This window comes from Alternaria metachromatica, assembly GCF_023757995.1.
Source record: "Alternaria metachromatica strain BMP 0045 chromosome Unknown scaffold_35, whole genome shotgun sequence".
NCBI classification, from domain to species: Eukaryota; Fungi; Ascomycota; class Dothideomycetes; order Pleosporales; family Pleosporaceae; genus Alternaria; species Alternaria metachromatica.
This window is the reverse complement of record NW_026055526.1, coordinates 300,104-316,641: the sequence shown is the minus strand read 5'-3', so window position 1 is coordinate 316,641 and position 16,538 is coordinate 300,104. Positions and strand designations below refer to the sequence as shown.

At 52.8% G+C, this 16,538-nt stretch overlaps 5 protein-coding genes across 5 annotated transcripts; 1 reads left to right on the top strand and 4 right to left on the bottom strand.

Moving 5' to 3' along the window:
* Positions 1 to 704: 704 nt before the first annotated feature.
* On the bottom strand, positions 705 to 1,181 carry J4E83_009724 (uncharacterized protein; the record flags this gene model as incomplete). The annotated part of the gene is made up of 1 exon (XM_049336609.1): positions 705 to 1,181. A coding segment is annotated over one exon (477 nt), but the record flags the coding sequence as incomplete, so codon positions are not given.
* Positions 1,182 to 1,526: 345 nt separating this feature from the next.
* J4E83_009723 (uncharacterized protein) lies at positions 1,527 to 3,454 on the bottom strand (the record flags this gene model as incomplete). The annotated part of the gene is made up of 3 exons (XM_049336608.1): positions 1,527 to 2,346; positions 2,402 to 3,075; positions 3,149 to 3,454. The coding sequence occupies 3 exons, from the start codon at positions 3,452 to 3,454 to the stop codon at positions 1,527 to 1,529; spliced, it is 1,800 nt and encodes a 599-aa protein (XP_049184389.1).
* Positions 3,455 to 3,995: 541 nt separating this feature from the next.
* On the top strand, positions 3,996 to 5,635 carry J4E83_009722 (uncharacterized protein; the record flags this gene model as incomplete). Its single annotated transcript, XM_049336607.1, has 2 exons — positions 3,996 to 4,048; positions 4,096 to 5,635. 2 exons carry the CDS (start codon positions 3,996 to 3,998, stop codon positions 5,633 to 5,635), a joined length of 1,593 nt encoding a protein of 530 aa, XP_049184388.1.
* Positions 5,636 to 6,738: 1,103 nt separating this feature from the next.
* Positions 6,739 to 11,501, bottom strand: J4E83_009721 (uncharacterized protein; the record flags this gene model as incomplete). Its single annotated transcript, XM_049336606.1, has 4 exons — positions 6,739 to 10,671; positions 10,719 to 11,033; positions 11,082 to 11,163; positions 11,320 to 11,501. 4 exons carry the CDS (start codon positions 11,499 to 11,501, stop codon positions 6,739 to 6,741), a joined length of 4,512 nt encoding a protein of 1,503 aa, XP_049184387.1.
* A 934-nt stretch (positions 11,502 to 12,435) lies between these two features.
* Positions 12,436 to 14,403, bottom strand: J4E83_009720 (uncharacterized protein; the record flags this gene model as incomplete). The annotated part of the gene is made up of 4 exons (XM_049336605.1): positions 12,436 to 13,412; positions 13,464 to 13,856; positions 13,904 to 14,156; positions 14,332 to 14,403. The coding sequence occupies 4 exons, from the start codon at positions 14,401 to 14,403 to the stop codon at positions 12,436 to 12,438; spliced, it is 1,695 nt and encodes a 564-aa protein (XP_049184386.1).
* Between the last annotated feature and the right edge of the window lie 2,135 nt (positions 14,404 to 16,538).

Sequence of the window (16,538 nt, the reverse complement as noted above, 5' to 3'; positions counted from 1 at the left end):
AAGGGAATGCGCGTTCAGTCTTGCAGGCGCTGGACGCGCACTGCAACGTCTCCCAGGAAGCTGCCTTCGCAATGTGGCATCCATTTGCCCGCGATAGCGTAGTCCCTTTGGGAGTTCCGTTCCTCTGGAGCCTCATTCTTTTTCGAACCGCTCTCCTCCGTTGGCATGCTAACTGCCGTGTTCGCCCAAAGTCTGACATAAGATCAATGTGAGCCTGATCAGTGCACGTGGGAGGCAATCGCCCCTTTTCTCATCCCTTTCACAGTGCAGTGCGAGATTGGGTACGTGTAGCTGCAAGAGACGTAATGTAGGTGCAGTGATGGTGGATAAACGGCAAGTAACGAGTGTTGTTAAAAATACACATTGCCACCCAGTACCATTAACGTGGGTACTACCATGGCGAAGGCACATTCGAGCTTTCGCCCAAGACGTTGCTTGAAGCGATGGATGAGCTTCCTGGCCTTCCCAGCATTTTGCCATGTGCTTCCAGGAGCTTCTCATGACAGAAGCCGATGATCTTTTGTCGAAACTCAGGATTGTAATGCGTGCACAACTCATAGTGGTCGCAGTCAGCCACCATCATTTGTTCATTTGGCAAGCCAATCTTGGCTAATTCGTAGGTAACAATCTATAGCATGTGTTAGAATCATGTATGGCGAAAGGCAGCTGTTTGTGGTGTGATGTGTAATCTCTTTACGACATACCACGTATTTTTCCGCTTTCCATCTCCGTCCAAGTAGCTTCGTCTCTTCCACTCGCATCGCCTTGGTTTCTCGGCCATCCCAGACTGATAACACAGGCATGTTGGGAAGGGATTCGCGGATGTACTTGTCGAACTCCTCAGAAAGTGAACGGACATATCCGGTTTGGATGTCCAGATCCATGAGCTTCCTATCGATGGTCTTTGACCTTCTGGACGTAGGCGGTCTTGTGATGATACCCAGGATATTCTCATGATCTGCCTTGTTTTCATTTGTAGGATGGGGTGTTCCAAGAAAGATGATTCCGACTGTATTGTTGACGAGATCCTTATGCCACTGGGCCGGGAAGCTTCGGAGCTCAAGGCTACTAGACTTCCAGAAGAACTTGTCTTCGTCAGCCTTGACCCTTCTTGTTCTGTGCTTCAATAGACTCACATCTTTTATGAAGATACCTCCGATACCGTGGCCCAGAAAAACCATGGGTAGTGACATCGTCTACAGTTCTTATTAGATTATGTAGCTGACTTGGGTAGTATGGCCACTTACGTTAGTCCGCTCGCGATATTCATGGAGCTGCTGCATCATCGTGTGTGAACTATCCCTTACTTGATTCCAGCGATTGAATTCTTTTCCATTGACTGGTAAGCCGTGTTCGAGTGCAAGGACTTGGATGTTCATGTAGTGCTTGGTGAGGTCGCGCACAAGTGGCTCATCGTGGAAGCCGTCTCTACTCCAGATTTCGGCGGGAAGATCACCCAAGCCTGGTACGATAACGACACTATACTGATGTCAACGCAAAGTTACTCTCATTAGATGGTTCACTTACTATGCATCGGGCTCCAGAGTATGCATAAGGTCGCTTGGCAGTTCGAGAGGCCTGATCGTGCAGCCTTTCTCACGAACGATGGAAGAATCTTTTGACCACGCCGGACTCATGGGGCTGGCACTGGCACTGTCTAGGGACATCTGAGAGAATGGCATCGCCCTCGTCCAATGGCCGCTAGGCGCCCTTGGGGACGTGTCCGATATTGACTGTGACGGTGATGCCTCTGATAGGGTTGTACCAGGTGAAAGGGTAAAGTCATCGGCTGTTATCGGCCTGTCAAAATACTCTTCAGTCTCTTGTAGAGAGTCTGTACTGCCTAGATCAGAGCGTAGTGTTGCTGATCTCGTCGCATATGGTGGTGTAGTGCTGCCGGATCGGCGCTCTTCTTCCGAACTTCTGTGACTCTTCACACTTTCCACTGTTGCTGCGAGTGTTGAGCTATTGATCTGGTTCAATGTCGACCCACCGAGTGATTCCTGCGACTGTGAAGACGCCTTCTGTACCGTGCGGTCAGTCGGTAGGTCGAAAGCAGATGAGTCGTTGGCAAGTGGTGACGGTCGTTCTACTAGTGTCGTAAGACCAAGAGCATTTCCGTGTGAGTCTAGATCTGTAGCCTCGACATTGCGCCGTGAGAATGTGGAAAGCCTTTCTTTGGCCGAGGTTTTGACAGAGTCGAAGGCTTTTATCATTATAGTAGAACGCTCCGCATCACCCCAGGCCAGAGATGCCGTAGTCGCGGCATTAGATAATGTCTGCTGTGCTCTGTTGAAGAGATAACTGGTCCTGTTCTGGTCTTTCTCAGACAGTATAGAGGCCGGCCTATGTTATGTGAGCATGTTGATCTTCTGGAAGGGGATGATAGCTGTTCTCTTACCTCAATGATTCGATCGACTCTCTAGCCTTTTGTGCTTTGAGCCAGGGATCTTCAAGAGCTTCGTCTGCTTTGGGACGATTCTCAGGAATGACTTGCAACAGTCTCTCAAGTAAATCGCATCCTTTCCGTGAAATGCTTTGCGCTTGCAACATGTGATAAGGAAAAGGCGTTTTGCCCTCAACGTACGATCCCAAATCCTTTTCAAAAGGCTCGCTGCCAGTGAGAGTCTGGAAAACTAGTGCGCCCAAAGCCCATATATCCACGGCATTGGTGTACGATTTGCGTCCAAGGAGATCCTCACAGCTGACCCAACCTTTTCTTATCAGAATTTCGGGTGCCATGTAGCCTTCCGTGCCAGTATATGTTTTAAGCGACGCGGCGTCTTGCATACGTTTGCTGACTCCAAAATCGCCGAGCTTGACCCACCAGTTAGGGCCGCACTCTTTGATTAGCACATTTTGTGGCTTCAGATCACGATGAGCGAACTCATTGTCGTGCATACTCTTGAGTCCGACGAGTATTTGATGGGCGATGCATTGGGCTTCGTGCTCTGGTAGCGGGCCGAACTTGTCAAGATAGCGGCCTAGATCGCCATGAGGAAAATATTCCATCGGGATGTATACATGTTCGTCATCATCGTACCATCCAAGCGACTTGACGAACGATGAACTGAACTATATTCATGGGTGCGTCAGCCCTGCCTAACCCGATGGGTCATGGCTTGAGACCGAACGAAAGAATACTCACCTTCTCCTGAGAGAACTTCGCTATCGCATGCAGTTCAGGCTTGTAGTCGACTTTAGGCCCCTTCTTGATGATCTTGACGGCTCGTCTCTTTGAGTCACTGTCGCCGCCGGCCCCTACCAGCTTCTGCAGCCAAACGGTACCGAACGATCCCTGGCCGAGTTGTTCGGTCTGCTCCCACTTCTCCTTCTTGTTATTCTTCCCGAGAAGAGGAGTCGTATCCGGCGTCCGAACATGATGGATGGTGAAACCTTTCTTGAAGATAGTGTCCAGTTTGGAATCGGCCACTAACTCCGGCACTATCTCCATAGCTCCGATATGCGTGGAAAGTGGGGCAGTCAAAGGGGAAGTAGCGAAGGCCTTGGAAGAACTAAACACAACACATAACACACGACAAAACCGGTATGCGAGCAGCGCTGAAGTAATGCTGCGTGCGAGAGGTGAGAGGGGTGTGATGTATTTCGGAAGCAGCAGCAGCGTCATGATCCAACCCCAGCCTACCCCGCCGATGTACCCAGGTGGCACGGCAGGCACTGCCTATTCGCCCCCCAACTGCGCATAGGTGGTAGAGATCGACCCTGTATCTCTTCTCGTATGTATATTAACTAGCCTTGCGCCGTCATACACAGCCTGTTCTGCGTCTATTTGCAGCTTTGTCGGCCCCTCACTCTCAGCCACTGACGATTATCGCTACCCGTTCCGTCTGATCCTTGACAATACCCCTCCAATCTAGGCATTCCCTTTGCCTCGTACCCTGCAGTGCATCTGCTGTTACTCGCTTCTTTCTATAACTGTTCATTGTTGATCGCGACCCTCAAGTCGTCTCACGACAGTCTCGTAAGACTTCGCAATGTCGGTTGAAGTGGCCCTGGCAGTCGTCGCGACTGTTGACCTGGCAATAAAGTGAGTGTCTCACTTTCAATGCAACCTCCTACTAAAACTTGTCTAAGATATGGCGAACGCCTTGTCGACCTGTACAATAGCTACCGAAATGCCTCGGACGAGATCAAGGAGCGAGTGCTATTGATGAGGAACAGCTGGTTCCGAATACAAACCCAACTCCGATATCTCGAAAGGATCAAGACCATACAGGGTGAAGAGTTCAAGATCATGCAAGATCAGACACTCAGAGTGCTGCAGATCAAGTTGGAGGCTGCGGTGGGCGAAGTGCAAAACCTTGAGAAGAAGCGAGACACCGCCATTACCACCAAAACGGCGGGTGCTACGACGAAGGAGACGAAATATCATAATTGGAAGTATCCTTTCGTCAAAAAGAGCCTCGATGCCGCCATAAGCGAACTGCAAAAGTGGCAGCAGGCTTTTGATCCATCCTGGTATCTAGCCCTGATGATGTCTAACCGGCTGATAGACAATCATTTGCAGGAGTTCTTCAAGAGCGATTCTGAGCTGCCACCAGTTGATCGCAATGTCATTTTCTCTGCGATAGGAGTTCGCGAATCACTCAAACCGGAATCAGGCACCGGAGAGAAGAAGAAGGTGTTTCTACCAGACAACGCGACTTCGGGCTTTGTGCGCACGCCAATCTCATACTCAACAGCGTCCTTAGGTCAAACGCCAGACAAAACCCAAACCTTCGTTTTAGACTCCGTCCCAAGTCAACAAGGCATCAAGCCCGACATTCAAGTCGCAGACGTACGCGATCTCGCTCGCAAGCTCAATGGAGCAGACGCGCTTTCATTTGGCCTGCTCAGATGCTTTGGTGTCGCCAAGGTATGCAAACATAGCAGAACGACCACAGCTTACGATTTCGTGTTCTACATCCCGTCCTCGGTGCGATCACCACAGAGTCTCCGCAACATATTGATCGAAGCAAAACCCAACGTTAGTCTCAGCACGCGCTTTCGCCTCGCGCTCCAGCTCGCACGATCTGTTACTTTTGTCCACACTTACAAATTCGTGCACAAAGGCATCAGACCCGAAACAATCCTAGTCTTCGATGCGGAGAAGTCCGAGTATACACTCTCATTCTTGGTTGGCTTCGAGAAATTCCGCGCTGCGGACGGAAGAACTGTGATGGCTGGCGACGCCGCCTGGGAGAAGGATCTGTACCGCCACCCGGAGCGACAAGGACTAAGACCAGAAAGCGAATACACGATGCAGCATGACATCTATAGCCTCGGTGTGTGCTTACTGGAGATAGGCATGTGGCGCACGCTCGTCACGTACAACAGCACGAATGAAGCGAATCCATCGCAACTCTTGCCGCCGCCGGGCTATACCGAGAAGAAGGAAGTGACCAAAGCTGCATCGCTCAAGGAAACGCTCGTCGGACTTGCGCAGCGCGAACTACCCAGCTGCATGGGCGACAAGTATACAGACATCGTCGTGACCTGTCTAACATGTTTAGACGAAGACAATCCCGAATTTGGTGACAAGACCCAGTTCCAAGATGAAGACGGCATAACCATCGGGGTGCGCTATATCCAAAAGGTTAGCAACATGACGCTCACGAGATTGGAATTGTACTAATGGCTCGGTCAGATCTTACTTGGACTGAGTAACATCTCAGTCTAGATAACCAGGGAACGCGACCTTGCAATCAAGATAAATATGATTCCAATTCACCGGCAATGATTTAAAAAGGACACACAGGTGCATATACTGTAGCGCAGAATACGAGCAAGGTGACCTATATAAGTACTTCTCTCGTGTGAAACCTGCGAGCTGAAGTAGTATCTCGTGTCGAACGCACAGTCTCTTCGGCACTGCCTTCTCTCCACGTGCTTCGCTTTTTGATCACTCATGGATCATCACTACCTCCTAGAAGCCTATCGTCGCTGCCGCTATATGGTATTGCAGTAAACAGCAAGACAACGAGCCGCACATATGTTTTCCACGATATGATGTCCTTTCGCAAACTTACTCATTTTTAACAACCTACTCCTCTCGTACCACTTCCGCGATTTTCGCGACTTCCACCACTCAGACGCAACATAAACTCTCAAACTAGTCTTGTCGCCATCACAGTAAAAACATCAAACAGGAATAACGTGAATGTACGACAGCCATGCAAATGACAAATACAACCCATCACATCATCACACCATCATACACTACATACAACGGACACAGCGCCCCAGTCACAGGTCCAAAGGACTGCTCAACCAAATCCCGCTTCTAGTTATCAAGTGATACCGCGATGAGCGTTTCACTACAACGTACCGCATCACATCGCAGCTCGCAAGCATCACTACCGACATCACAACATCATAAACATCACTCATGCCCACACAATACACAAGATAATTAAGCACATCATAACACATCTTTCATGTCTCTCACTCTGACCATACGGTGCTTTTCTGCGATATTTCCACCAACCATACGCCCATTGGGTATCATTACTCCATACCCAGTCCATGTCCATGCTAATCCACACCATGCCATGCTTGTTTGAAGAAAAGAACCCAAGAAACGCCCTCGCTATGCATACAAAATCTTTATGATACACCTTCTTCCTCCTCCTCCAAACTCAATCCCCAACTGCGACCTCCGTGATCGCAGTACTCGTGTGATGTGTCGGTTCAATAGTGCAGGGAGGGCCAAGACGCGGGTACGGAAGAATCAGACGACTAATCCGACAATTCAATTGCATCGTCTTCCGTCGCGCCTGGTTTGCCGTTCGCACCGGGATCAGCTGCGCCACCACCGCCTTCATCACTTCCATTCTCACTACCGTCTTCTTCATCTTCGTCTTCGTCCTCGTCTTCCTCATCAAAAGACTCTGCATCCTCATCTTCTTCAATCTCGTCTTCCTCATCGAGATCAGAGTCCTGGTCGTAATCGAGCAACTCCTCGTCGTCGCCGTCGTGCATCTCAGAGTCTGCGTCTTGGTCTTCTGCGTCTCGGTCGTAGTACTCTTCCTGTTGCTCCTGCTCCTGATGTTGCTGGTAGGGTACAGCCTGGGCAGGAGTAAACTGAGCTTCGGGATAAGATGATGTAGTGCCGAAGTGGTTGTAAGACTGGATGTCCTCTTCGTTGTCGGTCATAATGGCGTGCTCATCTTGAGCATCGACATCGATGACGTGTGCGCCGTTGATTGATGCAAAATCACTACTGAACTGGTCTTGCTTGTAGCTCATCGGCTGGGATGAAGTCTGTTGGACGAAGGAAAGCTGCGTGGGTATCGGTGAAGAGATATCCAGTGGCTCTGTGCTGGCGGGTCGGGTGCTAGCAGGTGATTTGCTGAGACCATTTTCGATTCTGTAGGCGCGAACAGCCTCTGCGCCTTGCCCGTAGAGATGACGTGGTACGAAGCGGCTTGTGCGTTCCCAGTATGCTGGACGGTTCTTGATGGACGTGCTAGTGCGGAAGGTGCTGCCGTACGCCGATGTGCCGTATGTGGACTGTCGGCTCTGAGATGCCGAGAGTCCAAGATTGGGCACGCTGCGACTCCAGTCGTGTTGGACATTTGATGAAGTGGCCGCGGGAGATGCAAGACCCCTAGCCCGTGCGATGAGCTGGCTGGCATTTGCATCAAATGATCCTGATCGATACGACTTGCCTGGGGGGAAAGAAGGAGGTGGCATCTCAGCTCTTGAATCTGCCAGCGTCCGTCGGGCCCTTGCGATGAGATCGTTCGTTGAATCGTTGAATGAAGACCGTCCGCTAAACGACATCGCGCCGTTAAAGGAGTGAGACGGTGATGTCGTGGATGTTGATTGCCTAAAAGACTCCTTGATGGCATCAGCACGAGCGCGCTGTTCTTCGAGCATAGTTCTCGGAGTTGACTGCTCATGTTGCTCCGGTGCAGGCGACGCTGGTGACAACTTGGGTCGCTTGGGCTCGATGAGCTTGGGCTTCTCTTCGTCTGATGAACCAAAGTCAAAGCTGCGCTTCCGGTGCTTGCTCGGATCGATGCCCATAGCGCGCAACCTGAACCAATCCGTTTCGGTCCGGTCTACTGGTGCATTCGCAACGGCTTGCTGATATGCCTGGGAGTATGCGGTGATTGACGTGCTGGCGTTGCTTGTGCTCTTGTCGAAGGTAGACTCAGGAGATGGGTTGTTGACCGGCACCGATTTGGCAGCTTTCACACCATTCGTCTCCGAGCTCTGAGCCTGGAGTCGCTGTTGTGTTCGCTTGGCGCGCCGAGAATTCGAAGATTGCTGAGACACCGATCGCCGCTCTGGTGGTACTACTGTCGTCTTACCGTTCGATGTTGCCGGCTGTACCGGCGCAGGCGCGTCTGCCGGTTCTTTCTCTGGTCCGGCCTCCGCCTTTGCTCGCTGCTCTTTCAGTCGCTTCCTCCTATCTCGTGCCTTTTGTAATTTCTTCTTCTTTTGCACCGCCAACATCATCTTGGCCAAGCCTGCCCGCTTCAACTCATCTAGATATCTCTTATACTTCTGATCTACCATCGCCACTCTCCTCTCCATCTCCACAGTGATTGCAGCTTCCTTCGCTAAATTCATAGCAGCGTTTTCGACGAACTGCATCAGCAATCCCTCCTGGGGGTGGAACATAACATCCACAGTGAGCGCATGCAATGCCGAGTCCTTCTCTCGTATCCGTGTTTGCCGTGCTTCCTCCTCTTGTGCTTGACGGAATCTCGCCTGTCGAGCCAACTCTTCTTGCTGCTCGCGTGCCTTGCGCTCTCGATCAGCCTGTTCTTGCCGCTGTCGCGCAGCCGCAGCTTCCGCAGCCTCAGCCTCACGCTTCTGCTCTGCTTCCTTCGCTTGCTTGGCTCGTTGGGCTTCCTGTACACGTTGGCGTGCTTCGTCCAGTTTCCGTTGCTTCTCAGCTGCCTCCTTCTCTGCCTTCTGTGCTTCATCTTCTTGTGGAGAAGTCTCCGTCGGAGGCGGTGTTCCTGATGGGGTGAAGGACTGTTGTGGGGTTCCCTGCGAGGGTGTAGCATTGAACGAAGACCCAGTAAAGTTGAAAGCAGGAGCTGCCTTGGGTGTAGTCGTAGCCGCGGTGTTGTTCTTCAAGAAAGGACTCACGGTAGTCGGTGTAGTCGTAGCCGGAAGCTCTTCGCCCCAATGGAATCCTTTCTGGAATTCAGCTTCACGTTGCACCTGAGCATCTGATTTCGATACTATTGGGTTAAAGAGGTTCGCTGGAGCTTGAGATGTTGAAGACTGAGGCTGCGCGGTGTTGTTCTTCAGGAAAGGATTCGCAGGAGTCGGTGTGGTGCTTGTCTCGGACTTCGTAGCATTGTTGAACTTCAAGAAAGGATTTGCGGCAGTCTGTGGCGTCGTAGATTCCGGTTGCGCAGTGTTGTTCTTCAGGAAAGGGTTTGATGATGGTGCAGTCGGTGTCGATTGGAATGAGTTGGTGTCCTTGCGCAAAAATGGATTGGCAGTCGCGTCCGCCGGCTGTCCAAACTGAATGCTGTTCTTGGAGGGATCGAAAAGGCCAGGCTGGACGGCTTTCGCGAATGGATTTGGAGTTGTCGTAGAATTGCCATTCGGCTGGAAGGGAGATGCGGTCGCGTTGAAGCCAAAGCCACCAGCAGATGGTGTTGGGTCGGAAGGTTGCTGTTTGAAGACACTGGTGGTCTCTGGAATGAACAACGACGTCTGGTCTTCCATCTGTTGAGCTTGCGTGGAAGACAGCCGGCCCTTCTTGGCTTCTTGCACAGTCATACCTGCGATAACAGTCGACAAGGGACGACCGCATCGCTTGGCCTCGACGATAGTTGCGGAGAAGAACTGAGGCTTGATGTCGGCCTTGGCGAGAACATTTGCTTTCCTGTCGTAGTGCTTCTGTTTGATATCCATGAAGCGCTGTCCTGCCTCGTTGAATTCGAATACAAAACCATGCGCCTCGCAAAACTCAACGGCCTCGTCTTCAGTGTCCATGCCGAGTACTTCTCTCAGCCTGTCGGTTGTCCAGAATTCGACGGAAACCTGATGCCTGTAGAGACCGACTCGGTAGCAACGCCAGACTACATCCAGTGCAACGTGACGGACCCTGTTGAAGGAAATAGCGGCCGCACACGCCATAAGATATGATACCCGTGGCGACTTGATCAACTCCCAAAAGCGCTTCCAATTCGACTGGCATTGTACCCAGTTGTCGTAATTCCTGTGAATGAGGATGGACTTGAGGAGGCGGAAGATCTCGAGAGCGGTCTGAACGCGCGGGTTGTTTCGCAGGTCGCTAGGAAGACGGTGGAGTTCGTTCTCTAGCTGGGTGTTGGCGTAGATGGGTGCGAGAATCAGTCGGTATGCCCAGAACTCGGCCTCGCATTCTGATATGATGTTGGCGCGTCGGTTGTCGGCGTATCGCTCCTTGAGTGAAATGAGGGTCTGATTCAGCTGCTCGACGTCTTGTTGATGCGAGTAATCGTCCTTGGTACTCCGCGCCATATGGTGAGCCGACAGCATGTAGAAGCGGGCGCTATACTCGAGCGAAGTGAGTAGTACCGCGATGTCAGCCCTGTTCTCGATACGTTGTGTGCGGAGGTCCTTTCGAACGGCTCGTGTGCGGTCCCAAAGCCATGAGTGGAGGAACTGGAAATCGTCTTCGTCTAGGCGGCCGTACAGGTACTTTAGGGTTTTCTGTGGATATTAAATCACGATCATGTAGAGAGGTCTGCTTAACTTACCAGACACGTGGCTGGCGACCGAATCTCAGAGACCAGCTCCACGTCCATGCCTGCCGCTGACCGCGCGTATGCCTTGACCATGCGCGACTCGTCTGCGATGCGCTGGCTACGGGAGGGTAGGTGTTGGGTCTCGGGTGTGCATTCGGGGGCCTTGACGTCGAGTTCGACTATGCGACGCACGCGCTCGTATTCCGGGCACATTTCCTGGCAAAGACCGTACAGCTTGACGGAGTCGATCAGGCGCATCTGGCCTTCGGGGTTCATGAGACCATCGCGGACGAACTTCTCGCGGATCTTGGGGCGCTCCGCTTTGATCTGTGCCTGTCAGTATTGACTAAAAGACAAGATGTATGTGGTCCTTACGTGTTGCAGTCGCTTCTGGTATTCGTGGGGCGCAAAGGAAGGCGCAGAGTTCCCGCCGAACGGGTTCGAAGTGGAGGCGTTCCTATAGTTATCGAGTTAGAATAGGCCGCGAGCGGCCATGGAGGCCCTCGTCTAGTATAGATCGCAACGACGGCGGTGGTGTAGTATGCATCCTGGTGATGGCGCCCTCGGTCCGCCCGCGCCCTGTGCCAGCGTCAGAGGGAGTGTGTCGACTTACGAATTGCTGGAGTCGTTCTTCTGGCGTCCCTGCCCGCCTTTGTATAGACCTTGCGCCGGTCGCTCTTCGTTCTGCGCATTGTTCCTGCCGCGTGCGCGATTCGCATTCGAGTTGTTGCCGCCCTTGGGACCGCGTCCTCGATCGCCTCCGCTGGCGCCTCTCCCACCTCGCGGTGTCGCCATAGTCGCGACTCTATCACGAGCGTGTTAGTGCGCGATCAGCCAGGGTCAATGGCGAATGCGACAGTGAGGTTCCGGGTGCGGCGAGATGTCGGTAGTCGGTTCGGTCGCGCTGGTGGCCGAGTCGGGTTGAGTGCGACTGGCGGGCGCTGCGAGAAAGCATCAAAGGCCCATCCGTGTCGCGAACAAGAGAGCCACGGATGAGCTCAGAGCCCGGGCCTGTGACGCGGTCCTAGCGCCTTGGCACACGACGTGTGGCTGGTGCCCGAATCGCCGCTTCCACTTTCACGCTTCCTTGCAACATCAACAGCTCAATTTACTCACAACCTCATGCTTAGCGTTCAGAAGCTAGTAGATTCGATATCTTGATTGATATCTAACATATCCGAAATGCGTAACTATCGACGTGCGATACTTACATGTCTTTTCTCCCCGTATTTACCTCTACGTGGGTTTGACCGCCTCGCCTCCACAATACTGACGGTCACCCACCTTCATCCACTTCTTCTAAAGACCAGCTACCCCCCAGATTTTATACAACGCCGTTCAGCAAGAACAATCCCAAACATAGGCAATCCGTTCCCTATCCAATTACGTCCTCCACTAAACAGCCATGAACTTTTGTACCAGCGTCGTTGCAATGCAGTCGTGGGCGGCGTGACGTCGTATGGGGTATATTGCAAGACATGGACCATGTAGAATGCAAAATCAAGAAAGTGCACCAAAGCATATTCCAGCGAGTGTGCCGAGGCATCCAGCATGGGAGGTGCCCAGTCGCTGTGCTGGAACGGAGCTTGACAAATGCGGTATGATAGAAGATGAGTAAGGAGATCGTCGCAATCGTGAGTCGTTCCGAGGAAAGAGAAACATAAAGATGAACCGAAACGGATTCGAGCATGTAAGCAAGACGAAATAATGCACGCTAAGTCGCAGGCGATTAATGATGAGAGCCTTCCGACTCACAGCTGATGCTGGACAAGTGCGGTAGGCCGTCGAAGAACGACGGGACAAACATGTCATACTCGTAAGGATATCCGGTATTGCTACTGAAGGCGGTACTCTCGTCTTGGTGATGGTACGGCGTGTCGAACATGGTGAATGGCTGGTGGTATGCTGATGCAGACACTGGCACTACGTTGTTTGAGCCAGGAGCCTGTCGTGACTGCGGTACATGGTGGTAGCCCGAATGATTAGTACAATACTGCATAGGCTGGCTGCATTGCATGTCGCTCTGACCGCGGGTCTGGTTATGAAACGGGGGGTGGTTGGCCACCTTGACGTCTAGGTCCATGTCCTCATCTAGATGAAGAGAGTGCATCGACTGACCAAAAGAGGTGTTGGGCGTCGTAGTAGAGCTGCATGGATGCATGTGTTGTGGTTGCGATATTGCCGGTCCTCGAATGGGGGCTTGCGCTTGCTGTTGGGATGTTTGAGATCGCCGAGCCTTCTCCTCTCGTGGCAGGTGCGACTCAGTCGCGGTGTTGTCAACCTCGGTCTCGTTGCCAGATACATCGGCGTCAGGCTCTATCCTCGGAGGTGGAGTAGCCCTGGCCCGTCGGAAGCGCTTCCTAGGTACGGGTTGCTGGCGTGGCGGTCTCGTCAATGGCTGCCAAGTCACATGCGTCCCTCTACGGGGGTCCTGGTTGTGTGTGCCTTCGAAGAGGTTGTAGTTGAAGATGTGGTCTTCGTATAATTGCGCAATGTCGAAGAGGTTCGGTAGAATCTCGGATAGGGCTCGGCCTTGCATCCGCTCACTGAATCTGGATCCTTTCGACGAGGAGAACTGGTCTGGCGGCGTGGTCTCAACGGCATACTGCGCGGCGTGTTTGAGCTTGGCGACCCATGGACTTCTACGCTTGGCCTCGTCGATTCTGCGGTGCTGAAGCATGAGGTCGACTGCAAGTTTCAAAAGGCCTGGGGTGAATTAGCTGTCGCTCACTTTCACAGGCAGATGTGATAGCTTACCCGCCTTATCCAAATGCGAAGGCTCTTCGTAGGGTACGTCGTGGGGCCACCAAGGTGGGGTGCATTCAGAGGGCTGCTCCTTAGGCAGCTTCTTGTGGTAGGGCCCGTACAGGCTGAGGCGCTTAGGCTCCAGTTGCTTGACCCAAGCCGTGACGATGGGCCGCACTGGCTTCATAGTGAGCTCATCCAGTCTTCGGTGGAAGAAGCCCATCAACGGTTTGACATCGCCAATGTAGAAGGTGTAAGACTTCTGTGTTGCCACAGGGACATCTCTGTCGTCGTACTGCTCGTCGTCTCCATCCTCGCTGAAGTTCTGAGCTGCGCCTTGACGCGGTTCCCCTGGGCGCGACCGAGCTCTCTTCCGGCTCTTGGGTTGAACATCTCCCGACGTAGCTGGGCCTGTTAGCGGGGGCGCATACAGAGCAGGCATTTGATCTTACCCGGTACCTGAACCACGGCAGACTGGTAGACTGGCGTGGGGATGGCTTTAGGCGGATCTGCCAGACGGGATGCTCCCTGCGACTTTGCTGGGCCGTTGCACAGGTGTTCGAAACCGGGTATGGGCCTAAAGACGTGTTCCTCTCGGCCCTCAGGCGAGATGACCTTCCAGCAGCCGATAGGTGTAGGGACGGCAACAGGCTCCTCTGGTTCGTCCTTCTTGATGGTGGCTTCGACAGCGTGCGAGGATGTTGCCTGAAGAAGTCAGCATATGTGCTCGTCGCTATTGCCGTCTATGATGCCACGCGCCTGCCGGGTCCGGTTATTTGGGCCAAGGCGGCCGCTAATCGTCGCGCCAGCGGCTCATGTGGAGGGAGGACCCGAAACCTTATCTACAGTGCCCCCGAACGCAAAAAGAAACCGTACTCACCGACGACTGCTCCTTCACATCACCAGCGTGAACCATCGCCCACGCGTTTTCCCCAAATCGGTCTACCGCCATGGCGCCGCCATCGTCCTTCCGTATTGGTCGCCGGTCCTTCGCGTGAGGGGCCAATGGGTCCACGGCCCGGAACATCGCCATCGGTAGCTATGGAGCTGCAGCTAGCGAATCCCGCGAACTGATCGATGGATCGCCTTTGTGTCGTATAGGCGTATTTTTCCGTCTTATGGCGCCCGAGGAAAGCTCGAAAGTACGAACAGGCTACACATCGGTCAGTTAGCATCTTATACTCTACAGGAGCCATGACCCTGGAGCGACCGAATAAGGCAGTATTGCTTGACGAAATGATCAAGATCATCTACACATGACTAGTCGAGTACAGTTTTGGAGTGCGCACACTTCGCTTAACCTATTGCGCTGGCAGTGCTTACCTGAAAGAGCAAGTTCTAGAGGAACCCCAGTCTTTGGATGAACGCAAGATGCCCCTCTTCCGCTGCAGATCCGAGATAAGCCAGAGCTCGATGGCAACGGAAAGCCTCTGCTATATCCAACAGCAATGGGAGGTACGACTCGTCACGAGCCTTAACCCACAGCAACGAGACTTGGATAAGGTGGCTAGCCGAAAAAGGCTGGGTGCGGAATCGGAGGAGGGTGGCACACAAGCCTGACCGGTCTTCCGAAGATTGTGTGCCAATGATGCAAACCCAAAAAGAGCCACGGTTCCAAGGATAAAATGCAAATACAAGAACGTGATACTGACAGCAACAATAGGACCGAATGTATTGACCGGGCTCTCAGGTTATAAAGCAGGCCTTATTCTGCTATGACAACTGAGCCCTGCACTTTTCGACTCCTATCTACTGCACGTAACCTCACAGAATCCACTTGGCGACGACAACACCCCGGCATTTCAGCAAACGAGAGAAGACATCGCATGATCTGGCCACCCCGCGGATGTCGACTCGAGGGCTACCGCAGGTGTTAAGGGATTGAGGCCTCATCAGGCCTGCGCATCTGAATTGGGCTTGCGGAGACGTCTTGTGCATGACTCCCGCTTCCCCGTCCGCACCTGCCTTCACTCTCAGTCGACACGATGCCGAAAAGATGACGAGTGTTAGGCGCGAACAGGGGTCAATGTCTCCACAAGGATGTATACACACTAGCGCTAAAGCATGCTGCATAACGGACACGGGGTCGTGCCGTGGGATTCCATCATGCAAATCAGCAAATCGTATCTGGAGGCCTCGAATCTCCGATGAGTGGTTCCATGGGAGATCTGTTGGGCATCGAACACCTGCACACTGCCATCGTCACTGTATCAGATACCGAAATCAACATCCGATTATATATTGGATGTGGACGTGTCAGGACTTGACCCCACCTTCCACCTTTACACATCCCACGTGAGGAAGTACGCTAGCACACACTTCGACGATGGCGCTTTTCGGAACACCAAGGATGGCTAGACCTCGCCGTTCTGTGGGTTTCGTTGATCCTCGGGATCGTCCTCGCTCGCCAACCTCGCTTACCGCATTTCCGCCAGCCATCGCATGGGGCGGAGAGGCAGTGGAAGCCAGAGACAACCTTCCCGCATCCCCGAACCAAAGATACATAGCCGCTCAAGCAGCCAAAGGGTCTTCGACCCCAAAAATCTACATCCACTTCAGCGCCATGGCCAGACTGTTCTAGACGATGTACAAAGAAATCCTTCACAGATCCCATTACGATGTCGCTCAGGCCCGCACCGCTCATCCGCTTACCAGGCTGTTGGCGTGAGATTGAGTTCAGTCTGACTCAGTATCTGATCGATCTGGCTGTAAGAACACCCAGAACAAGTTAGACAAAACGTCCATATCTCGCTACCGCGTGCGCACTGGAACAATTCTAAACAAAATTCCTGCACATCGCCGCGACATGCAACTCCCCTCCTGCTGTTCTACCCTCAATTTTCCACCACTGACCTAACTCACCGCCAACACAGCCTGCCAGATCTAAACAAGTCAACCTCTAGCAGATCAAATCGTATCGACGTCCCCAAACCAGCCCCAGACACCAGACCCAGACCCAGGCTTCCCTCTCTCTCCCGAGCGCCACACCGCCCTCGCACTAGCAAAGCGGAGATAACGTGTCACCCCGTTGCACAACGCTTCTAATACGGTAACGGCCCGCTGGGCTAAACTAAACGCACACCAGAT